The sequence below is a fragment of the Pan paniscus genome, chromosome 19 (assembly GCF_029289425.2).
Source record: "Pan paniscus chromosome 19, NHGRI_mPanPan1-v2.0_pri, whole genome shotgun sequence".
NCBI classification, from domain to species: domain Eukaryota; kingdom Metazoa; phylum Chordata; class Mammalia; order Primates; family Hominidae; genus Pan; species Pan paniscus.
Window position 1 is genome coordinate 75,121,312 of NC_073268.2, and position 26,199 is coordinate 75,147,510.

General features: G+C 40.3%; 1 protein-coding gene across 1 annotated transcript in view; it reads left to right on the forward strand.

Annotated features, from left to right (window-relative positions):
• PPM1E (protein phosphatase, Mg2+/Mn2+ dependent 1E) overlaps nt 1–26,199 on the forward strand; it is a 229,989-nt gene that overhangs the window by 198,435 nt on the left and 5,355 nt on the right. The window contains exons 2-6 of the mRNA XM_034942580.3: nt 2,146–2,264; nt 12,198–12,397; nt 16,047–16,235; nt 18,648–18,791; nt 19,349–19,442. Of these exons, the coding sequence (XP_034798471.1) occupies nt 2,146–2,264; nt 12,198–12,397; nt 16,047–16,235; nt 18,648–18,791; nt 19,349–19,442 (746 nt within the window). The remainder of the gene's footprint in view (nt 1–2,145; nt 2,265–12,197; nt 12,398–16,046; nt 16,236–18,647; nt 18,792–19,348; nt 19,443–26,199) is intronic.

A 26,199-nucleotide genomic window follows, 5' to 3' on the forward strand; every position in this document is an offset into this window, starting at 1 on the left:
ATTCATGAGGGATCTGCTTCCATGACCCAAACCAGGCCCCACCTTGAACATTGGGGATCAGATTTCAACATGAAATTTGAAATATCCAAACTATATCAGTGGTCTTTTCTATTTCCGTAGCTTTAAATATCATCCATACATTTGCAACTTCCAAATTTCCTAACATCTCAAATGCCAGACTAGAATATCCAGGTAACCATTTGACACCTTGACTAGGACATCTCAGATATTTCCATCTTTTTTTTTTTTTTTTGAGACAGAGTTTTCACTCTTGTTGCCCAGGCTAGAGTGCAATGGCATGATCTCGGCTCACCGCAACCTCCGCCTCCTGGGTTCAAGTGATTCTCTTGCCTCAGCCTCCCGAGCAGCTGGGATTACAGGCGTGTACCACCACGCCCAGCTAATTTTTGTATTTAGTAGAGACGGGGTTTCACCGTGTTGGCCAGGCAAGTCTTGAACTCCTGACCTCAGGATCCACCCGCCTTGGCCTCCCAAAGTGTTGGGATTGCAGGCATGAGCCACCATGCCCAGCCAATATTTCCATCTTAACATGTTAAAATGAATTCTTGTTTTCTACTTTACCCCACTTCCTTCACAAACTTGTTATTTTCCTGGTTTCCCCATCTTGGCAGGTGATTCTACTATTCACCTAGTTGCTCAGACCAAAACCCAGGACTCAGACTTAATTACTTTCTCTCCCTCTCTCACCTCTACATCCAATCATCAACAAGTTCTATATTTTTTTCTCTCTCTTTTTCTTCTCCTCTGGGTTATAACAACTTCCTTATTGGTTACCCTCCTTCATTCTTGCTCCCTTCTAATTTCCTTTGATATAGCAGTCAAAGCAATAATTTAATTCATATGTCTGACGATGGCACTGTCTTGGTCATAATCTTCTGTGAATTCTTATTACCCTTTGAAAAGAATAGAAATTCCTTACCATCACCTAAAAGGCCCATGTATCTGGTCTTTGTCTGTTCCTCTGACTTTATTCTGTGCCACTTTCCCCTCACCCACTATGATTCACTTCCTCTGGGTTTCTTTCAGTTCCTTAGATATAACAAGCTCTCAAAAGGTTCTGTATCGGCCGGGCGCAGTGGCTCACACCTGTAATCCCAGCACTTTGGGAGACTGAGGCAGATGGATCACCTGAGGTCAGGAGTTCGAGATCAGCCTGGCCAACATAGTAAAACCCCATCTCTACTAAACATACAAAAATTAGCCAGGCATGGTGACATACGCCTGTAGTCCCAACTACTCAGGAGGCTGAGGCATGAGAAAATAGCTTGAACCTGGGAGGCAGAGATTGCAATGAGCCAAGATTGCACCACTGCACTCCAGTCTAGGCAACAGAGCAAGAGTCTCTCTCAAAAAAAAAAAAAAAAAAAAAAAAAAAAAAGGTTCTATATAAATTTTATTCCCTCTGCCTGGAGTATTCTCTCCTAACTTCCCACTACAACATAACTGAGTCTTTTTCATCCTTTAAGGTATGGCATTCCTGACCATTCTAAGTTCATACCCCTCTTTATTATTCTCTGTCATTGTATCCTGTTTGTTTCCTCTATAAAACTTATCCTGGGCTTGGTGCAGTGGCTCATGCCTGTAATCCCAGCACTTTGGGAGGCCAAGGTGGGCGGATCACCTGAGGTTGGGAGTTCAAGACCAGCCTGACCAACATGGAGAAACCCCGTCTCTACTAAAAATAAAAAAATTAGCTGGGCATGGTGGCACATGCCTGTAGTCCCAGCTGCTTGAAAGGCTGAGGCAGGAGAATCGCTTGAACCCGGGAGGCAGAGGTTGCGGTGAGCCGAAATCACGCCATTGCACTCCAGCCTGGGCGACAGAGCAAAACTCCATCTAAAAAACAAACAACAAACAGAAACAAACTTATCCTGCTTTTAAGTTATATCCTATTAGTTTGTCATCTGTCTGTAGCTCCTTTAGGTAAGGAGCCATGTCTGTGTTATGCATCAATATATATCCAGTGCCCAGAGTGCCTACTCAATAAATATTTATTGAATATTGTTTAAAGGTATAATTTTGTTTTGAGACAATGTTATAATTAATATGAAATTATTAATAACATTAAATGTATTACTTTCTAATTCTTTTGCTGAAAATAGCCTTTTATCTTTTTTCTTGCAGTAATTGCCCTTCCTTTTTGGCTGCTGCTTTAGCCAGAGCCACATCAGATGAAGTCCTTCAGAGTGATCTTTCTGCACATTATATCCCAAAGGAAACGGATGGCACAGAAGGGACTGTGGGTGAGTACCTTTCTACATTATTTGTTTAAAAATACTAGAATCTTCTATATGTAGTGGTCCACAGAAAATATCTGCAAAATACTAAATCTAATTACATTTACCTGCTGGTTGTTTATATAGTGGTAGCAGGAGAAGAAAAATGCAACTTTTTTCAAATAAATCAATAAAAGGAAGGGAGAAGAGAAAAATACATGTGTATTTTGGAAAAGGTAGAGTAGTATTTAGAAGGTAACTGGAGCAACAGGAGATTGTCATAAGTAATACCTACATGAATGGAAAGATTAAAGTGAGGAATGTGAAGATATTACAAAAAAGATGAGTGGGTGAGGGAGAATTCGAGCAAAACCTATTTGAAATGTTTAGCTTACCTTTAAAAATCCAAGTTAGGCCAGGCACAGTGGCTCACACCCGTAATCCCAGCGTGAGAGGCTGAGGTGGGCAGATCACCTGAGGTCAGGAGTTTGAGACCAGCCTGGCCAACATGGTGAAACCCCATCTCTACTAAAAAGAATACAAAAATTAGCCGGCGTAGTGGTGCACACCTGTGGTCCTAGCTATTTGGGAGGCTGAGGCAAGTGAACTGGTTGAACCCAGGAGGTGGAGGTTACAGTGAGCCGAGATCACGCCACTGCACTCCAGCCTGGGAGAAAGAGTGAAACTCTGTCTCAAAAAAAAACAAAAAACAAAAAACAAACCTTAACTTTGTATCAAGTTAAAAGATACAAAAATTCAAGAAATCAGTTGTAACACAACTTCTCACTAATTATATTAAATTTTATATCTACCAGTAAATAGAGCTCTTTATGATAGATATGCAAATGTGATTTAATTGCATAGGTCATTGTACATTTTTTTCCAGATAAATTATGAGGCTCTATTTCTTAATGAAGTCATGTTTATTAATGTCTTAGGCTTATACATATTTGACAGGATCAAAGAAAATATTTTTATAAAAATTAGAGAATTACTACTCAAAATTGTTAAGAAATTTTAATATTTCATACGGTTTGTTCTATTTAAAGCATTTGCCTTTAAACATGGTATATATGGAGCAAAGCATATATTAATGAATCTGAGTAGCTAGATTCCAGAGAATGTGAGGCAAATATAAAAGTAAACATTTCTGTTCTTCCTTTATCTCTGTAGATTGTTTGTGACAGAAAATTGGCAAGGAAGGAATTACTCTTCTTGTTTTTACTGACAGTAACTGATTCACCTAGAATCAAATTGTTCCAGAGTCAAGTTGGATAGAATTCTTGCTATAAAGCATTGGTTTTTCCTCTGCTACTGATGCATAGAGTAAAAGCCTTATAATGAAAAGATAGATTAAATTCTGCTTCACTCCAGCCAGGGTAATGGCTGATTCAACTCCAGCTCAGAACAATGACATTAATGACTGATGAGTAATTTACAGCTGTGAGGGGTTGGACTGCTACTATGGACAGTTTTTTGCATCCTTTTTTAATTTTATTTTTCCATTTCAAGCAGCAATTATTTATATACTGATGTCTTACGCTACTCCCTGCAGAAGGAGAATACTTAATCTAGAAAGATTGGAGTGTTGCCCTACATGCCTACTTTGGAAGAATTTTTTGATCCCTTTAAGATAGCAAAAGTGAAATGAAGTGTTTTCTTTTGGTGGACATAATTGGTTATTCTGATTTTTTATTTTTCCAAGAGATTACCTAGTAATGTCTCCACACGACTGCTGTGATTCAGACTGATCTACTATTATTCTAAACTATTTGGAAATCTTGTATTTATTTAACCCCAATCACTCAGTGTGAACTGCACCACAGAGAATCTCTATGGGGCATATTGTGTTTATCCATACATCAGAGTAGGAAATGAGCATACTGAATAAGACCTGCTGTCACTGGCTTAAAGTCCTCACTGAAGTGCCTTTTGTCTCTCCTCTTGGTTGTTTCCAAAAACAGTCTTAAAAAAAAAAAATCCTTAAAGTTCTTTTCATGTTTACATTATCCCTAACAGAATGTTTGCTAAGTGACCTTGGATATCTCACTTGGTACACATTTAGTTTGGTAGATACAACTTTTGTCCAGACAACCTAAAACCAATTTGAGGGCCAGGTGTTGGTGACTCATGCCTGTAATGCCAGTGCTTTGGGAGGCCAAGGCAGAAGGATCACTTGAGGCCAGGAGTTTGAGACCAGCCTGGGCAATATAGTGAGGCACTGTTTCTACAAAAAATTTAAAAATTAGCTGGGCATGGTGGCATGCACCCGTAGCCCCAGCCACTTGGGAGGCTGAGGTAGGAGAATCACTTGAGCCCAGGAGTTCAAGGTTACAGTGAGCTATGTACTACAACCCGGTCAACAGAGCGAGACCCTGTCTCAAACAATGACAACAACAACCCAAAAAACCAATTTGAAATATCACAGTGTAAAAATTAAATTATTATTTTTATTTTTATTTTTATTTTTTTTTAGAGAGAGAAAGGGTCTCCCTCTGTTACCCAGGCTGGAGGGCTGTGGCATGATCACAGTTCACTGAAGCCTCTACCTCCTAGGCTCAAGCAATCCTCACACCTCAGCCTCATGAGTAGCTGGGACTACAGGCATGCATCACCATGCTCGGCTAATTTTTGTAATTTTTGTAGAGACAGGGTCTCGCTATGTTGCCTAGGCTGGTCTTGAACTCCTGGGCTCAAGTGATCCTCCTGCCTTGGCCTCCTAAAAGTGCTGGGTTTATGGTCGTGAGCCACTAAGCCCAGCCCACTGTAAAAATTAAAAACAAGAAGGGAAAATGATCACTAATACAGAGGAAATTTAAAAATAATAAAAAGTTTTTGTAAATAAATTTGAAAACCTGGATGTCTTCTAGAAAAAAAAATAAATTAACAAAGTTCACCTAAGAAGAAAGAGATTGAGAAAATTATCGAGGGACAGTCCCCACAAAAGGCCATGGAGTAGGTGACTCTACAAGTGAGGTGAACATTTTCAAATGCAAAGGCAGATAATTCCAATGGTTTTTTTTTTTTTTTATTATATAGTTATTTATTTATTATTTTTTGAGACAGAGTCTCGCTCTTCCTTCAAGAATCTTCCTCCCAAAATGCTGGGATTACAGGCATAAGCCACTGTGCCCAGCCCCAATCCCTTTTAAAATGAATGCTCCAATTGCACAGAAAAAGAAGGAAAATTTGCATAACATAACACTGATACCAGAACCTACCCAAGACTAAAAAAGGAAATGAGAGACCAGTCTTAGTTGTCAACATAAAAAAGTCTTAAGTAGGCCTGGTGTGGTGGCTACGTCTGTAATCCCAGCACTTTGGGAGGCCGAGGCAGGCAGATCACCTGAGGTTGAGAGTTCGAGACCAGCCTGGCCAACATAGTGAAACCCCGTCTCTACTAAAAATACAAAAATTAGCCAGGTGTGGTGGTGTACACCTGTAGTCCCAGCTACTTGGGAGGCTGAGGCAGGAGAATCACTTGAACCTAGGAGGCGGAGGTTGCAGTGAGCCGAGATTGCGCCATTGCAACCCCAGACTGGGCAAAAAAAAAAAAAAAAAAAGACTCACGCCTGTAATCCCAGCACTTTGGGAGGCTGAGGCGGGCGGATCCCGAGGTCAGGAGATTGAGACCATCCTGGCTAACACGGTGAAACCCCGTCTCTACTAAAAATACAAAAAATTAGCTGGGCGTGGTGGCGGGCGCCTGTAGTCCCAGCTACTCAGGAGGCTGAGACAGGAGAATGGAGTGAACCTGGGAGGCGGAGCTTGCAGTGAGCTGAGATCACACCACTGCACTCTAGCCTGGGTGACAGAGTGAGACTCTGTCTCAAAAAAAAAAAAAAAGGCCTTGACCTCCCAAAGTGCTGGGATTACAGGCGTGAGCCACTGCACCCAGCCTAAAAAAAAAAAAAAAAAAAAAAACTTAAGTAAAATATTTGTATATTGAGTACGGCAGTTAATTCATTCACTGAATATTTTATTGAGGGCCTACTATATATGCTACTATATATGTATGATACTAGGGAAACAGCAGTGAACAAAACTTCAAGAACAAAATATTGGGAAGTCTATAGCACAACTTTTATATTAATGGGGGAAAATAAAAATAAACAGTAATCTCTAAAGAAGCCAAAAGAAACATTTGATAAAATTTAATATCATTCCTAAATTTTAAAATATTCTTTATAAAGTAGGCCTAGATGGATATATCTTGGACGTCACATTTATGCTTAATGTATATTCTGGAATTTGTCAGTTGTACATGATTACAAACACAGCTTCAGTTGTCTTCAGCAAAACAGAATGTATTGACTACCTTCCAGGATAAGGGATACACAGGTAGATTCAAGGCTTCAAGTGATCTCAACAGAACCTGGCATTTCTCCAACTCTCAGCTGTACTTTCTTTCACTTTGATTTTGTTTTCAGGCTCCATGAGGTGGCAGTATGACTTGCTAGGAACCCAGGTCTTCATCTCTCCAAACTCAAGTTGAGCAGGAAAACAAGAGTAGATTTTCTCAGTTGTTTTTACAGAAGCCACAGGATTTACTCTAATTGGTCCAACTTGGATGGTTTCCCATTCCTGAACTAATCACTTTGGCCAAAGGAATGGGATTGTCTAACTGGCTAAACCTGAATCACAGGGTTTCAGAGTAAAGAAAAAAGGAAATGTTATTGGAAGAAAGAGCAATGTTTGCTAGTTTTAAATAACAATTAAAGCAAAGTTCTGGCCCGCACGGTGGCTCATGCCTGTAATCCCAGCACTTTGGGAGGCCAAGGAGGTTACATCACTTGAGGTCAGGAGCTCGAGACCAGTCTGGCCAACATGGTGAAATTCCGTCTCTACTAAAAATACAAAAATTAGCTTGGTGTGGTGGTGGACGCCTGTAATCCCAGCTACTCGGGAGGCTGAGGCAGGAGAATCGAGGAGGCGGAGGTTCCAGTGAGCTGAGATCACGCCACTGCACTCCAACCTGGACTACAGAGCAAGACTCTGTCTCAAAAAAAAAAAAAAGAAAAGAAAAATAATTATAATAAAGCAAAGTCTGATTAAAAATGGCAAATAAATAACCAGGAATAAAGTGATTAAGAAATATGAAGGACTTATTAAAACTCTATTGAGCAACATAAAAAGGATTTAAATTTAAAAAACAATATAATTTTTTCCTGGAAAAGACTCAATATGAAACGATATATATTTTTTCCAAATATATAAATTTAATGTGATCCCAAACACAATAGCAACAGGTTTTTCTGCCCAAACTTGTCAAAATGTTTAGAAAGTTCATCTGGAAAAATAAACATAAAACTACCCAAGTGACATCCTTTAAAATTAAGAGTAATAGGTAGGAAAACTAGACCTCCCGATATTAAAACATTTTAAAGTTATGGTAACTTAAAGAGAATGGTAGCATTATAGAAATAGATGCTGAGATGAGTGAAGCAGAACACAATCAAGAAGCATATAAATGTTTAATATTTTAATGGTTATTTAATTTATATAACAGTTTACATATTTATTTTTTCAACAAGCATCTAATGTAGACCCTGCTATCTGCTAGGTACTATACTATGGCTTGTCAAGGGCAATTAAGACAGTCTCTATCTGCAGTCTAATTTGGAGATGAAGAACATGGACTTTTGAGTCAGATTGACCTAGGATTGAGAATGATGTTACCTATTTGTGAAATGTTCTAGAGGCATAGAATGTAGCAAATACTCAGTAAATGTTATTTATTATTACCAAAAGTGGTTAAGAGCTTTAATAGACAGCGTGAACAAAGTATAATGGGAACACGGGGGAAGGAGCAACTGGGAGTGGTATGAACAGATCTAGTGATTTACCAATGTTAGAGGAAACTGATATTACTTCCTCTAACCAAGTTAATCTGTCTATACCAGCTCTGTCCAATAGACAGTGCAATGATGGAAATGCTCCCTACCTGTGTTGCCCTATGTGGGAGCCACTAGCCACATGTGGTTATCGAGCAATTGAAATAGAGCTAATGTGACCGAAAAACTGAATTTTAAATTTTATTTAATTTTAACTTACTTTTTTAGAGATGGGGTCTTGCTATGTTGGCCAGGCTGGAGTGCAGTGGCTATTCACAGGAGCTATCATATCATACTATAGCCTCAAACTCCTGGGCTCAAGCAATTCTCCCACCTCAGCCTCCCAAGTAGCTGGAGCTGTTGGCACATTGGGACCACTGCACCCTACTGATTAATTTAAATAAGCATGGCCGGGCGTGGTGGCTCACATCTGTAATCCCAGCACTTTGGGAGGCCAAGGCGAGTGGATCACCTGAGGTCAGGATTTCCAGACCAGCCTAACATGGAGAAACCCCGTCTCTACTAAAAATACAAAATTAGCTGGGCATGGTGGCGCATACCTATAATCCCAGCTACTCGGGAGGCTGAGGCAGGAGAATTCCTTGAACCTGGGAGGCGGAGGTTGTGGTGAGCCGAGATTGTGCCATTGCACTCCAGCCTGGACAACAAGAGTGAAACTCCATCTCAAAAAAAAAAAAGAAAAGAAAAATGTAACCACATGTAGTTAGTAGCTACTGTACTTGACAATGCAGATCTACATAAGAGTAATATACAAGCCAAAGAATGATATAATAGTTTATATTATTATCTGGGAACTATCCTGATAGTTAATATGTTATTCGTTTCACCCTACTCCATTATCCCTCAAAGTTTCTAAATTCACTTGATTGTTTTGTAATCCTGTTATGGCTATGTCAGATGAGGACACATCCATCTCAGGGTCTGCATTTGGGGGCCTATACTGCTGCAGAGACCAGATAGGTTGCAGTGATACAAGCAGGTAATTGCTGGCTGGAAGAAATAGTCTCTGGCAGCTAGTGCTTAAATAAAAGTTGGAGTTGCTCAAAACAATCAAAATGTTGGATTGTTTATTGGCCTCAGTTTCCTTCTTCTATATACCTCCACAGGCTGTCTTTGCTGTTTGTCTTTTCTCTTTTAAATTCACCCTTGGTTTTCAGTTACATAAAAATGCTAACAGTAGGGACAGGCATGGTAGCTCATGCCTGTAATCCCAGTACTTTGGGAGGCTGAGGTGGGAGGATCACTTGAGGCCAGGAGTTTGAGATGAGCCTGAGCAATATAGTGAGACCCCATCTTAACAAAAAAAAAATTTTTTTTTTTAAATTACCCAGGTGTGGTGGCATGCACCTGTGATCCCAGCTACTTGAGAGGCTGAAGCAGAAGGATTGCTTGACCCCAGGAATTTGAGGCTGCAGTGAGTTGTGATTACATCACCCCACTCTAGCCTGGGCAACAGAGAGAGACCCTCTTATTTAAAGAAAAAAAAAAGCCGGGCGTGGTGGCTCATGCCTGTAATCCCAGCACTTTGGGAGGCCGAGGTGGGTGGATCACCTGAGGTCAGGAGTTCGAGACCAGCCTGGCCAACATGGTGAAACCCCGTCTCTACTAAAAATACAACAAAATTAGCTGAGTGTGGTGGCGGGTGCCTGTAATCCCGGCTACTCGGGAGGCTGAGGTAGGAGAATCGCTTGAACCAGAGAGGCAGAGGTTGCAGGGAGCTGAGAATGCACCATTGCACTCCAGCCTGGGCGACAAGAGTGAAACTCTGTCTCAAAAAAAAAAAAAAAAAAAATTGGCCGGGCACAGTGACTCACGCCTGTAATCCTAGCACTTTGGGAGGCCGAGGCGGGTGGATCACGAGGTCAGGAGTTCGAGGTCAGCCATTTGGAGACCATCCTGGCCAACATGGTGAAATGCCATCTCTACTAAAAATGTGAGAAAAAAAAATTAGCTGGGCGTGGTGGCGGGCGCCTGTAGTCCCAGCTACTCAGGAGGCTGAGGTAGGAGAATGGTGTGAACCCAGGAGGCGAAGCTTAAAGTGAGCCGAGATGGCGCCACTGCACTCCAGCCTGGGCGATGGAGCAAGACTCCATCTCAAAAAAATAAAAAATAAAATAAAAAATAAAAATTAGCCAGGGGTATTAGCGGGCACCTGTAATCCCAGCTACTCAGGAAGCTGAGGCAGGAGAATGGCTTGAGCCCAGGAAGTGGAGGTTGCAGTGAGCCGAGATTGCACCACTGCTCTCCAGCCTGGACCACAGAGCAAGACTCTTTCTCAGAAAAAATAAAAAATAAAAATAAAGAAGACAAAACCACAAGACAGGATTTACCACCCTGTGCTATGTTAATGAGGAAAAAAAGGACAAAACCTTGAGGTCAGCTTTTTTAATATAGCCATTTAAAAAATAATTTTGAATACGAAAAGAGGTAAACGTAGTCACAGATTAAGGCAAAGACAGGACTGAGAATCAAGTTGGGAGTCCACATCCCAGGCTGTTCTAGAACATATAGTCTCTCTCTTCTTTGGGATTTGTATTCTAGATTGGAGGAGGCACGTGTAGCCATTGCCATCTGTCACTTATTTTCTCAGGCTGTCAAGCTATGTCTGATTTAGTTAAGTAAAAAGAAAATTTAAGTTCATTTTTTTTTTCACCTGAGATGTAGGAGGAACTTCTAAAATACTGGCCTGAGAAAACCTAATCTCTCTTTGGTTATTTTAGTAGCTCAACTTAAGTGGAGGGCAACTTGAGTGGAGGGTTCAATGATAGGAAATACAACCTCTTCAGTATCATTCAGTGTTGCTTAAAAGGCTTACACATGTGTCCATCTACTGAGGGTACATGTCTGCCTCAGAAGTCAGCTTGCCAATTCTACCCAATAGGTGAAGCGGTAGACATAGGTGAAGCGGTAGACATGGGTGAAGCGGTAGACATAGGTGAAGCGGTAGGTTTAGGGTCAAGAGACCTGTTAGTATTGATCCTCTGGCTCCTCTCTGTCTTTTTCTATCTAGGATCACACGCATAGACAGAACTTAAGTACTTTTTCCTTAGAGTAGTATTAAAGTTTTAACTCATTTGCTAACCTATTGGCTAAACTGTTTAAACTATGGCCTAAAACTTTAATAAACAAATAATATCAAACAGAAAAAACAGGCCGGGTGCGGTGGCTCACGCCTATAATCCCAGCACTTTGGGAGGCCAAGGTGGGTGGATCACCTGAGGTCAGGAGTTCAAGACCAGCCTGGCCAACATGGTGAAACCCTGTCTCTACTAAAAATACAAAAAATTAGCCAGGCATGATGGCGGGCACCTATAATCCCAGCCACTCGGGAGGCTGAGGCAGGAGAATCACTTGAACCCAGGAGGCGGAGGTTGCAGTGAGCCAAGATCACGCCATTGCACTCCAGCCTGGGCAACAAAAGCGAAACTCCATCTTAATTAAAAAAAAAAAAAAGCATATATATATATATATATATATATATATATACACATACACACACACAATTCAGTTACAAATGATGATCATTTATAGGAGAAAAAAGGGAATTGGATGTAAAGGAAGAAGTCAGGGAGAAAGAGGACAAAGACAAATGGTAAGCAACGTAAACCCTTCTTATTTCTGTAGTTTGTGGGCTGTTTTCGTAGGCCTTCCATATTCCAATAAACACTGTATTTATCCAGCTAATTGGACTACGGAAGCAGTGTTAATCACTGCTTATTTTTCTAAGCATAGGAGGCTTGGCTCTCCTGGTGATAACCATACCAGACAACCAAAAAGAAACCGGTGCTGGGAACTAGGGAGCAGTGTGGTGAGAGCATTTCTCCGGCTGGAAGAAATCAAGCCAGGAATAGGTCCAGCCCTGGCCAAAGGTTTTCTCCTCATGACATAAGAATATTTAGTGGCAGCTGCAGGCTGATGATTTTCCACTAGATAGGTTGTGATTTTCTCTCTTCAGAAGCAGCATTTCATTTTTCTTGAGAAGGATGAATTTCTTCTATGAAGGAGGAACTTGACTAAGGTGACCTACTTCTGTCTTTACCAAGCAGAGAAGTGAAAAGCAGTTTTACAAGGCTCTTCATTGGGGGTTTCTGTGTTTCTTTCACAGAGATTGAGACAGTGAAATTGGCCCGTTCTGTCTTCAGCAAACTACACGAGATTTGCTGCAGCTGGGTGAAAGACTTCCCCCTCCGCAGGAGACCCCAGCTTTATTATGAGACATCAATCCATGCCATCAAAAACATGCGCAGGAAAATGGAGGACAAACATGTCTGCATTCCTGACTTTAATATGCTCTTCAACCTAGAGGTAAAGGGCACTTTCGGAGAGTCAGTGAGATTTTAAAGACAAAACAAACACCTTCATGGTCCTGTTAGAAAAGGAAAACTTCTGTTATATTTCTAATTGTATCTCTGGTAGATTAGAGTAGGGCTAAATGCAAAGTGGCACAAATTTGCAACAGAAAAGGAACTATTTTACGTTCTTTTGAATAGGTAATGCATTCACATGGTTCAAAATTGGGAAAATAAAAATGTCTCTTATCCTTGCCTCCCAGGTACTCAGTTCCCTTCCATGGAGGCAAGGTAGTCTTTTGTGTCACCTTCCAGAGCTATTCTATAAACATATAAGCAAAAAAGAAAATGATTAGGCTGCGTGTGGTAGCTCACGCCTGTAATCCTAGCACTTTGGGAGGCTGATACAGGAGGATTGCTTGAGACCAGGAGTTTGAGACCAGCCTGGGTGACAGATATAGTGAGACTGTCTCTTAAAAAAAAAAAAACAAAGAAAAGAAAAAACAATTTTAAAAAATTATATCTCAATAAAGCTGTTTTGTAAAAAAAAAAAAAAAAAAAAAAAACCCAAACTATTTCTATAGTATAATCGAATGGTGTATTAAGTTCTCACATTACTATGTTGCTGAAGCAACACAAACACAAAAGGAAGATTTAAGACTGACACAGTTTATTTCATGTGATTTTCTTTTTAAAATCTTGGTCTCTGAGATAGGAAAGTAGCTGGAATTATATTTCATAAATCTCTGTATCTGACAAATTGGATCTATATGAGCCTTGGCAGCTTAATAACTATTTTCTTGTTATCTTTCTTTTCTTTTTCTATTAAATGTATTATGTTAATGCAAACAAGTAGGTTTGTTTTCTTTGCCTGTCACTTGCCTCTTTTCTTCACTCAAGTCCATAACTTAAAAATTACAATGTAGTAATTTATACAAAGCACAATATTTCCTCTGTTTAGCAGCTAAATTTACATTTTAGCTGACTGTCAAGGTCTAATCAGCAATGATGGCAGGTTGGTAATTGGTGTTTATGTTATAAAGATAGATCAGCTGATGTCTTTGTTTCTAGTACCATGGCCATGCAAATGTAACCCAGAAGGATTGTGTGATAAACAATCCTTATATCACTATACCTACTTGAAGATTATACTCATATTTGAGGGCATCGTTGTTGTTCATTGACTTCCTTGGTTTCTATTTTGCCTCCTAATTTCAAAATTAGCCCAAAGGACTTAACTCAGAAAGGAGAACCTTGCTATAGTGAAGTAGATTTTAAGAGCAATATGGCAACACATATGTAGAACCTAATAAATTTTCACACTCTTTGATCTGGTCATTTCACTTTTAATTCTTTATTATAAGAAAATAGAAATGCAGAAAAGTCTTAGGCATGTGTTTTGTTTGACATAAATGTTTTTACAACATTGTTTATAATAAATTGAAAATTATCTAAATCATGAAAGGGAATGATAACTATGATATGCTCATATAAGATGCATATTTTAAGCCATTTAAAACAATGTCTTTAAATAAATCTTAGTGAGATGAGGAAATGCCAATAATAAAAATGACAAAAAGTAGGCTATAAAATGTCATGCACATTCTGATCCTAATTTCATTTATATATATGTGTATATATATATATATAGAGAGAGAGAGAGAGAGAGAGAGGGAGGACTGGTTATCTGTGTATGGTGGAATTATTAGTGATATTTCCTTTGTTATTAGTCTAAATTATCATACATTATTATAATAGGGAAAACATCAGTGAATGTTTTGTGTTTTTTTAAAAAGAAGCTATCCTTTTTTTATTTTTTAAAGAAATCCACTTAGCTTCCTTTTGTTTCTTGTGGTGCTATTTCGAGTTGTTTAAAAATGAGTACTACTTTAGTAGAGATAGAAATTCTACCTGTCAGGATTCTTTCTTTTTTTCTTTTTTTTTTGAAACGGAGTCTCGCTCGCTCTGTCTCCAGGCTGGAGTGAAGTGGCGCGATCTCAACTCACTGCAACCTCCGCTTCCCGGGTTCAAGAGATTCTCCTGCCTCAGCCTCCTGAGTAGCTGGGAGTACAGGCGCGTGCCACCACACCCAGCTAATTTTTGTATTTTTAGTAGAGACAGGGTTTCACCATGTTGGCCAGGATGGTCTTGATCTCTTGACCTTGTGATCTGCCCCCCTTGGCCTCTCAAGGTGCTGGAATTACAGGTGTGAGCCACCGCACCCGGCCAGGATTATTTCTAGAGAGTTGTTTAATCCGTCCTTCATGTCATTAAAGTTGCTGAAAGAACTAGTTGTAATGTGTGTGTTAGACAAAGGTTTCATAACATTTTGGTTATTATTCTATGGACATTTATATTTGATACTTTTGTGAATGTAATATACCCTTTTAAAAGTAACTTTTTCAGCCAGGTGCAGTGGCTGTTGCCTGTAATCCCAGCTACTTGGGAGGCTGAGGCAGGATGATCCTTTGAGCCCAGGAATTCGAAGTTACAATGATCTGTGATCATGCCACTGTACCCTAGCCTGGGTGACAAAGTGAGACGCTGACTCCAAAAATAAATAAATAAAAAGAACTTTTTCAAAGTACAGATATACTTGTTATTTTAGTAGCCCTTCCAAATCCCCATGAGACAGCAACTCGTCCCTGCCTAACAGATGAGAAAACTACATGATTCGCTTAAGAATCAATGACAGGCCTGGACTCCTCTAAGGCTCTTAGAACAGAAAAAGAAGTCAAAAGACTTGCAAATGAAAATTATTACATACTGTTGCCTGAAGGGAGCTCAGGACTCAGTGCGAGTTCAGTGCGTCACAGATCTCCTAAGTGAGACAGATCTGAGATTTAAACACTTGAGCAGATGATAAAGCAGCAAACTGCTTAATGGTTGATGTGGAATCTTATGATTAGGCTTTTGTCAAGACAAAGCACAGGGTTGGAAGATCCTCCTCTGGCAGTTTACTTTGCAAGGAAATGTGAAACTAAAATCTTAGATCACGGGGTGAGGCAAAGTGGTCAGCCGCACAGGGCATTTGAGCATCTGATGTGGTTCAAGTTTGGTAAACTAGTTTAGAGATGCTGTGCTATTTGTGGTGAGAATGCAGTGTGACTGGGAATGATTTATGAAGAAGGTATTATAGTTTAGAAGTATGTTTATACTTTCATATCTTTATATATTTTAAACTTGATTTAATTGGCCTTGTGTTGGAAGACCAGTTATTTTCTATTGTTCTCAGGTTCTCATTTTGCTATTAAAGTACTTTCATTTTGAAAAAAATCACTCAATCTGGAGCTGCTTTTGTTCAATTCCTTCTCATACCCTCCCTATCCCCCCTCCCCCAACTTGTAACAGCAATTTTGAAGCAAATGTACGTGGGTGGTTTCCATGGTACAAGACAACAACTTTCACAGAGAGAGGGCACTTCAGCTTGAGCTAATTGGGCATGACATGTTCCAGTGTTCTGGTGTGTAAACACAGATACCCTAATATTGCAGGTATTTCAGCAGTTGATCAGGCATGTTAGAGAAGGAAAACATTTAGTCTCATTATTCTGAATGACAAATGCAGTGGAGGAGAAAGGATGGGCAACAATGATGCCAGGAGATTGGTTCATTTGAATCATGCTATACCCAACTCCCATAACTGTTCTGTGTTTCTGTTGACAGGACCAGGAAGAACAAGCTTACTTTGCAGTGTTTGATGGCCATGGGGGAGTAGATGCTGCTATTTATGCCTCCATTCACCTCCACGTTAACTTAGTCCGCCAGGAGATGTTCCCCCATGATCCTGCTGAGGCCCTGTGCAGGGCCTTCCGGGTCACTGATGAGCGGTTTGTGCAGAAAGCAGCCAGGGAGGTATGCCCCTTTCTCATAAGTTCCAGCTAGAAATGCACTAGCTGAGCTCAATTTGGTCTGTGTGGTTAAAGGGCTATTTAGATTTTCTCTTTCTGGGCAGACATTATCCAAACTGTATTCTTGACTCACAGTATTGGATTCTGTTGTAGTTCTAATTCCCTCCTCAGGAAGAGTTTCAGGGGGTACAATGAGGTACTGTATAGAAAATCTCAAGCTGTAATTTTCTGGATTCATTTCTGTAATAACTGCTGGATTTGGCAGGTGAATTTCATCTTTCTTTTATTCACCATTGCCTGTCAGGTTCACACCAGGACCATCTCTCTAAGCAGACTCTTGCTGACAAGATCTGGATATGGTGAATAAAACAATGGTCTAAAAAAGAAACAGAAACTGGGATTACTTCCATACATTTGGTTCTAAATGGGTAGGCAGTGTTTTGCTGTGTATCTCTTGAGGGAAAATTCGCTTGGAGAGGGTGAATCCTTAAATGATCCTTGAGCTGATTTTTCTCTTAATAGGGAGAAAAGAAGAGCTCATGTCCTACATTGTGAAGGTTAATCAGACCTAAGTTTTTTTTACTTTGAATAAATGGCAAGGGCTCTATATTAAGGTCTAAAAGTAAAAAAAAATTAATCTAATTATCGTTCTGGGTATTGGTACATAATTAACTACAGTGTTCTATATTGGATTTTTAACTGGGGACGAATAAAAGAAAATAATTTTTAATTTTTAAAAATAATTACAGAAGTAGATACAGACAAAAAATAAGACTCCTGCCCTGTGACTTAAACATTAACTCTTTTTAAAATGGGCTTGGAGAGATCAGGGTAATCATTTAATCCATTTTTTGATAGCATAGTTATGCTACAAGCAATAATGGGGCTTAGAATTAATGAAACAATAACTCAGACCTATTTGGTATTAAGAAAGAGAATTATTCTTCATCTCTCCCCTCCCCTAAGTTTGGATTAATATGCAAATCCAACAGTAACCAGTAGAGTCCACACAAAGAGGTGGGTCTGGAGAATAAAGCCACTCTTGACCTCAGAGCTCCCAGTCTCTTGAGGACCTGCATTCTGCTTGGCTCTGCCTCTCTTGAAGCTGTGGGCTTTTATCATCTGAGTCGAGGACAAGGGCCGGCCCCTGAGAGGTGACCCGTAATCATCAATGTGAAACAAAGAGATTCACTCTGTCTTCTTCATCCTCTATTCTATTCTTTTTTTCCTCTGTCTTCTCAAAATTATGTTGTTGTTGTTGTTGTTTTCTGACCATGTTTACCTCATTTGTTTTGTCAATGACCCTGGTGTCTCTCAGTTCTGCCAATAGTTCTGAATAATTTAGGTTTGTCTCAGCGCCCCTTTTCTCCTTCCTATGCTTCCATGTGCTGCTAACTGCTGGGAAGAAAACAGCTATTCCTGTTGTGAAGCAGCCCTGCCTCCTGTTCTCTCCAGGGCATATGCACTGAAGTGTGTTTATCATGTGTTCTAGGGGGCTGAGTTTTTGAACATTCTGTGTGGGAAGACATTTTATTGGTGGGTGAGGATTTATAACAAACTTTCCCTATATAGGGAAAATGAGAAGTTGTTTTTCTCATTGGATACAAGAGACCTTTTACCACCCCTGACGCATTGGTTCTAATTTAGGCCAGGTCCTTAGTAACAGAAAGTCATGCTCATTTGGTGGTGACTCATGTCAAATGGGGATGTCATTTTCGTATAGTAGGACCAAGAGCTTTAAGTACAGTCGTAGCTACTGCAGTGAAATTCCAGGCTGTTAGTTCTTTATGCAATGTTCCAAAAGCAAAGGCCCCTAAAAATACTGTAGGAAGGATATTTTTTTAAAGGTATAAGCATCTTAGTACTCCAGGGAACGTAAGCTGTCTCTTGGCCCCTTAGCTTAATTTCCAGAGATTAGAGCATCTGTTGTGTACCAATCAGATGTTTTATATATCATTTTATACAGCTAGGACTCTCCCACTGAACAAATACGATGTCAGTAATGAAATGGAGAGCAGAATATAGAAATTTTTACTCTGAGGATTGGTATAGAGGATTTAGTGCTTGACTGGGAGGAAAAAGAATTTCAGTTCTGTCTTATATACTAATAGTTACCTGCCCTTGGGCAAGTCACATAACCTGCCATAGTTTTCTTATCTATATTTAAAGTGGAATTAATAATCATCCTCGCCCTGCATATCACAGATCAGGTGGACTTATGTGTGTATATACACATAAATACATACATGCATATACAAATGCACTGAGACAATGAATTATTATATATGTGTGAAATTCCATTATTAATAGTATAGCTCCCAGCTGAAAAGCTTAGATTAATTATAAATTGCTTCTCAATAAGAATGTAGTATCTATTTCTTTTCACTGAGTCTAGTTTTATTTAAACTGTTTTCAGAGCTTAAGATGTGGGACCACAGGAGTGGTGACTTTCATCAGAGGCAACATGCTACATGTGGCCTGGGTGGGTGATTCCCAGGTTATGCTTGTGAGAAAGGGCCAAGCTGTTGAACTAATGAAGCCACACAAACCAGACAGAGAGGTAAGTATGGTCTGTTTTAATAGAGCCCATGCTCTAGTTATTAGTTTAGATTTTCTAGTTATTGATTAGGCTTCACTTACTTTTTTTTTTTTTTGAGATGGAGTTTCGCTCTGTTGCCCAGGCTGGAGTGCAATGGTGTGATCTTGGCTCACTGCAACCTCCGCCTCCTGGGTTCAAGCGATTCTCCTGCCTCAGCCTCCCGAGTAGCTGGGATTACAGGCATGTGCCACCACGCCCAGCTAATTTTTGTATTTTTAGTAGAGACGGGGTTTCACCATGTTGGCCAGGCTGGTCTTGAACTCCTGACTTCAGGTGATCTGCCTGCTTCGGCCTCCCAAAGTGCTGGGATTACAGGCGTGAGCCACCGCGCCCGGCCAGGATTCACTTAATTATTACAATTATTGCTATCACATCAGCAACTGTGCCCACCCTCCAATGGAGAAACAAAGAGAACCTTTTCATGAGCTGATGAGTATTATATCTGTTGTTTACTGTTAAAGTAAATGAATAAATCCTGAATCCAGTTATTTGCTTCTTTTTATTGCATTGCTGTTTAGGATGAAAAGCAGAGAATTGAGGCCCTTGGAGGTTGCGTAGTCTGGTTTGGTGCCTGGAGGGTGAATGGAAGTCTGTCGGTTTCCAGAGCTATTGGTAGGAAAAACAAATTTTTGTTTCTCCAAACTGTCCTCTTCTAGCTCATTCTCCTGTATCAACTCTGATACAGGGAACCTGAGATGATAATTTATGTTACCAGAATGCTTATTATTCTTTAAAATAATAATTGGATAACGTCTCTTTTAATTGTTTGATTTAGTTAAACCTGTACATTTATATACTTAAATTCCATTATTGAAAGAGAACTGCCAGGCTCAGTGGCTCATGCCTGTAATCCCAACACTTTGGGAGGCCGAGGCGGGTGTATCACGAGGTCAGGAGTTCAAGACCAGCCTGGCCAACATAGTGAAACCCCATCTCTATTAAAAATACAAAAAATTAGCCAGGCGTGGTGGCGGGCGCCTGTAATCCCAGCTACTTGGGAGGCTGAGGCAGGAATATTGCTTGAACCTGGGAAGCAGAGGTTGCAGCTAGTGGAGATCGCGCCATTGCACGCCAGCCTGGGTGACAGTGTGAGACTGTCTCAAAAAAAAAAAAAAGAGAACCATATCAAGAAATGCAGAATTTTCTAGTTTCTATACATTTAAATTTTTATGGAAGCCTTTAATCAGTACACAAATCTGCTTCAAACCACAGTGGTTGGGGCAGGCACAGTGGCTCACGCCTGTAATCCCAGCACTTTGGGAGGCTGAAGAGGGTTTGAGCCCAGGAGTTAAAGACCAGCCTGGGCAACATAGTAAGACTTCATCTCTTAAAAAAACAAAAAACAAAAAAAACAAAGGCCAGGCGCAGTGGGTCACGCCTGTAATCCCAGCACTTTGGGAGGCTGAGGTGGGCAGATCATGAGGTCAGGAGATGGAGACCATCCTGGCTAACACAATGAATCCCCGTCTCTACTAAAAATATAAAAAATTAGCTGGGTGTTGTGGCACACGTCTGTAGTCCCAGCTACTTGGGAGGTTGAGGCAGGAGAATCACTTGAATCTGGGAGGCGGAGGTTGCAGTGAGTCGAGATCGCGCCACTGCGCTCCAGGCTGGGCAACAGAGCGAGACTCCATCTCAAAAAAAAAAAAAAAAAAAGGCTGGGCGTAGTGGCTTGTGCCTGTAGTCCTAGTACACAGGAGGCTGAGGTGGAAGGATTGCTTGAGTCCAGGAGTTTGAGGCTGCAGTGAGCCAAGATTGTGCCACTGCACTCCAGCCTGGGCCAAGGGAGTGAGATCCTGTCTTAAAACAAAAACAAAAAATCATAGTGTTTCTCATTTCATTGCATTTTGGGTCAAATCAGTATTTTCCAGAGAATGGAAGCCTTTCTCCGTATTTTATCCACATTCATTTTGTTTATGCCTCTAAATTATTTCCATGAATTTTAAAATGACATAAATAACAGAATAAGTTGATAGGAAAAGCATTGTGCTTTTTATATGAAAACTACTTTCTGTATGTGGAATACAGTCACCTGTCAGATAACCCTGGAGTTTCAAAGAACCCTATATCCCTGGGACTTAAATTTTTCAAAAGAAGGGAAAGTCAATGAAACTCGGTCTAAAACGTAGAGATTAAACAGCTAAGTTGGCTGGACAAAATACAAGGGTATAAGTTCAAAGAATTAAGCTATTTCTGTCTTTGTCTCACTTTGGGCCCTGGGTTTATTATTTTAGGCTTCATGGCTTAGCTTCACTTCCTGTTTTTTTAAAAAAGAATAAATCAATATGTATATCTATATGGGTGATATGTACATTACATGTATACTGCAGTTTTTAATCTCTGCTTCCCTAAAGAAATGAAGTAATTAGACATGGTTGGAATTCACATCTAGTCTCAAAATTTAGTTAACAATTACCAAAAAATTCCAGAACATGAAGAAAATCTGAAAGGATTTAGCTTTCACCACTGATTTGAGTTCCTCCCACTCTTTGGGAAGGTGCTAGCAAGCTGTGAAGTGGCCCAAATATGAGTAGAAAGCTGAAAGAGAAATAGCTAAAAGAGTCTACAAATACCTCCTGAAAAATTGAGAGTTGGCTTGACCTTAGACTGGAGGGAATTATTAGGAACTCTAGAATAAGGCCAAAAAGGGGAAATGTCTCATTTCTAAAATATACCCTTATATGGAATTATTATTATTATTATTGGTGGGGAAAAGTCTTTATCATGCACATTGTAAGTTTAGCAGGACCCACTACCCATCAAATGCTACCCTTGACTGAAAATCACCGAACCAGAGGACTATACTATCTGTGGAACCAATTTACGTTAATGATCATTATATGAGTGCTTGAGTGGCCAGTGAATTAGGTTGACAACTCAAACCAAACACCTATTTCTCCTGATCTGACCTTTGTCAGAGGATTGAGGATCATCTTTAATGCTTGTTACAGAACTAACTTAATAGAGAATACCAGCCTCTTCTTCTAAAAGGGAAAACCAAAGTAGGGAAGAATGTCCCTTAATAAGTGACAATCTCAGAGAAAAGGCTGGGTATGGCAGCCAGCACTGTGGAAGGCCAAGGGGGGAGGAATGCTTAAGCCCAGGATTTTGAGACCAACCTGGGCAACATAGTGATACCTCATCTCTATTTTAATAATAAAAAATAAACAATCTAAGAGTGGATAAGGGAGACTTCATACATAGAGTGACTTTTGAGTTGAATGTGGAGGATAATGTGCTGGGAAGGAAATCCCTACATAGGTAGAGGGAAATATAAATACACAGGGGTTTGAAAGGGCATGGCATGTTTTAGGAAAAGCAACAAGTACAGGAGGTTAGAGCAGAGATGGGAGTGGTAGATTAGCAGTGTTGGTGCCAGATTGCAAAGGGCCTTATGTGCGAGGCTAAGTAGTCTGGACTTTACCAGGTGAATACGCAGAGGGGCCACAGGGTCAGATTTGTATTTATAAAGATATTTGTATGGAAGCTGGGCTAGAGTAGAAAGAGCCTGGCTGGGAGACATTCATACAGTTTGTTACAGAGATGAGGAGAGCTAAAAAGGGATATGGAGGAGGGTATCAACTGATGAGATGGATTGGTAGGTGGGAAAACCTACTAATCAACAAACAATCTGGCACTGGAAATAGGCAGTAACATAAAGGAGCAAGTGTAGATTTAGTTTCTTGGGCAGTTTGATGGTGAAGGGGAGAAAGGAAATAGTGTGGCTTAAGGCAAAAGCTGATTCAGGAAAGGGTTCCTTTTTATTGTTTCTATTTTTAGGATGAGGAGATTTTAGATTTGAGCATGTTTGTAGGACAAGGAAGAGAGCAAGTAGAGGAGAAATTGAAGACGAGAGAGTAGAGAAGCCAGAGCAGCACAGGCTCACTGTTAGGATGGGAAAAGGACACTGCTTACCCTGAGAAAATGGTAGCTGATATGGGAGAATCTCTACAGATTAAACAAACAGTGCGTGTGTGGCAAGGGTGGGAGGGGAATTGAGAAAATTCAAGCCTGATCAACTTGTCTTTGAAGTAGGAAATTAGGCCATTTACCAAAATCCAGTAGCTTAAGTGGATGAGGGAGTTGAAGAATTTGAGAAAGAATTGGAAACCACATGGAATAAAATAGGGGGCTGCAAAAGGACAAGAAAAGGACTCCTGGGCAGAGTTCAGCTCTACTCAGGAAAGAAATGATACTTATAAAAATGAAAAGGTTTTCAACAGTTTCTCCCCATGAGCCCTTCAGATGTATGATCCAAAGTTGACAGAGGCATGATATGTTTCCTAACATATGGAGAGAAGAGGTTGAAGACAAAAGGATGTTGCCATTTCTACCATGAAATGGATATTCATGCCCTCCTACCAAATTTGGGGGCGAAATGTCATGAATTTGACACCCAACAGTAGAGCAGGTGAAAAGCCAGAACTTTGGCAGCATTTTCTCTGTACAAATCTTTGTATGTTCTGTTCCAAACTAACAGTTGCAGCAGTCTTTTAATTGAAGCACTAAAACAAGATTTTTGGGAACAGTGTGACTCAGATCACATTTATTTTTAGAGGCGGAATTCAAAAAATAATAATGATGATAATCATATAGTCAGGTAGAGTAGGGGATGGGAACTTTAGTAAATTGGTGAAGGACACTGAATCCCATATTGGATTTTACTTATTTATTTATTTTTAAATATCTTTTAAATTTTTGCATTTTCTGCTTAAATAGATTGAGTTTTAATGAGCTCTAACAGGCTATGGAGGCACCTTAGCATATACGTGAAGTTGATTAAATCAAAAGCATGCTTGGGAAAGATGGTTTTGACTCCTGTAAGAAATAATGAATGAGGGCTGGGCGCGGTGGCTCACGCCTAGAATCCCAGCACTTTGAGAGGCCCAGGTGGGTAGATCACAAGGTCAGGAGTTCAAGACCAGCCTGACTAACATGGTGAAACCCTGTCTCTACTAAAAACACAAAAATTAGCTGGGCATTGTAGTGCGTGCCTGTAATCCCAGCTACTTGGGAGGCTGAGGCAGGAGAATTGCTTGAATCCGGGAGGTGGAGGTTGCAATGAGCTGAGATCACACCACTGCACTCCAGTCTGGGCGACAGAGCGAGACTCTGTCTCAAAAAAGAAAAAAAAGAAATAATGAATGAATGAATGGAGAAGAGCCTAGATATGAGTAAGATGAGAGGGTGTGTTTGTGAATGGAAGGAGTAAAATGAACATTTATAATGTCGAAGACTAATTTCTTACCTAATAGATATACTAACTCAGGTAATTATATTAATTATTTGTTGCTCTGTGTATCTAATCATGCAACCTGCTAGATAGGGCATGTGCCCACATTGGTTCTAGCAGAGTTATCCATAGGGTTCCTAATGAGCTTTCTAGCCTATCTGAGGATTAAACAGGGATGTAAAATGTTGGAAAGAAACTTTTTTTTATTTGAGACACAGTCTCCCTCTGTCATCCAGGCTGGAGTGCAGTGGTGCAATCTGGGCTCACTGCAACCTCTGCCTCCTGGGTTCAAACAATTCTCCTGCCTCAGCCTCTTGAGTAGCTGGGACTTCACATGCACGCCACCAGGCCCGGCTAATTTTTGTATTTTTAGTAGAGACAAGGTTTCACCATGATGGCCAGGCTGGCTTCGTACTCCTGACCTCAAGTATCCTCCCGCCTTGGCCTCCCAAAGTGCTGGGATTACAGGCATGAGCCACTGCGCCTGGCCAACTTTCTTGTGTCAAAGAGAACCTATAACAGATACTAGAAATAATGAATATATAGTCAGATTACTCAAGTGAGTTTATCTTCATTTTAATATTCCCTGAGTCAAAAAGTTCAGTTTTAGTGCAATGGAAAGGATAGTAATTGATGAGAGTTGTGTAGGTGACAAGTAGAAGAGCTAGCATTTGGACCCAGGCAGTCTGACACTAGTGCTGGTGTCCTTAACCACTAAGCAATATGCCACTGCTATACAGTAAAGCCCTTTGTAAATATCTGGAGTTTATTTCTTGTTTTTATAATACTATGTAATGATGATTTATGATACCCTATTCTAGGAATTATTGCTCAGTACCCTGTGTGTGGTTTTGTTTTTATTTTTTTGTAAAGAAGTGAATGAGAGGCCAGATGCGGTGGCTCATGCCTGTTATCCCAGCACTTTGGGAGGCCGACACAGGCAGATTATCAGAGGTCAGGAGTTCGACGCCAGCCTGGCCAATATGGTGAAACCCCATCTCTAATAAAAATATAAAAATTAGCCAGGTGTGGTGGCGTACGCCTATAATCCCAGCTACTCCGGAGGCTGAGGCAGGAGAATTGCTGGAACCTGGGAGGCTGAGGCTGCAGTGACCCGAGATTGTGCCACTGCACTCCAGCCTGGGCGACAAAAAATAAAAATAAAAATAAAAATAAAAAAGTGAATTGAGAGTCCCTTGTTGTAGTCATAAGCTATTTGGTTACCTCATAGGCTAAGGACCCTTTTGCTGCACTCTCACAAGGTACCTAAAGGAATGTAATCAGTGTAAACAATGAATGGATTTGGAAGTGCTCTGGATCTGAAAGCCCTAAATGATCAATTATCTCAGTAGTCTGGTGATAGAAACCTAGTTTAGTGTGGTCCCAAGGTCTGCAGTCTCGCTCCTACCCCAAGCACCCTACTCTCCAACTGTACATTACTCCCTAACAGTTGCCTCTGCCTTTGCTTATCCTGTTCCCTCAATTGAGGCAACTTCTCTGCCTGGTGATAACTAACTTACCCTTCAGGACCAGCTCAGATGTCATTCTGAGAGAGGATGAAGCTAAGCAAGAAAAGGAAGAGAGAAAGGCCCAGAAAGACCTTGGGTTCTCACAGTTGTTAATAAGTGGGGAAATGCACAATAACAATAAAGACAGAAGTGGGGCGATGAGCAGAGCCATATGAAGAATATAGCAGTCTCTAAATATAAGAGAAAAATGGCCATACATTTTGTCTGTTCTCTAGAAGTTACAGGTAAAGCACCACTAAAAAATAGAAAGCCAAGTGGGTTGGGAGTCAAGAAAAGTGCATTCAGCTCCCATGTGTGAGGCCTTGGGTCAGCCACATAACTCCTCCTGGCTTAAGGGAGTTAGACTTGATTTATAAAATCTCGTGTAACTCAAACCTTCCTTCGTGCTCGCAGCATGAAGCTATTTATTGATTTCTAAACTAGAACAAAAATTATTTAATGAAGAGAATGATCAGAGCTTTGGTTTGCTTCTTTCAATGTGGACTTGTTTTCAAATTTCAATTAAATCAAAACCACCTGCAAAAGAACAGATCTACTGAATCAACCATGTCTTCCTACACAGTGTACTGAATTTTTCAGTACAGCAACAAACTTTTAGATCTGACAT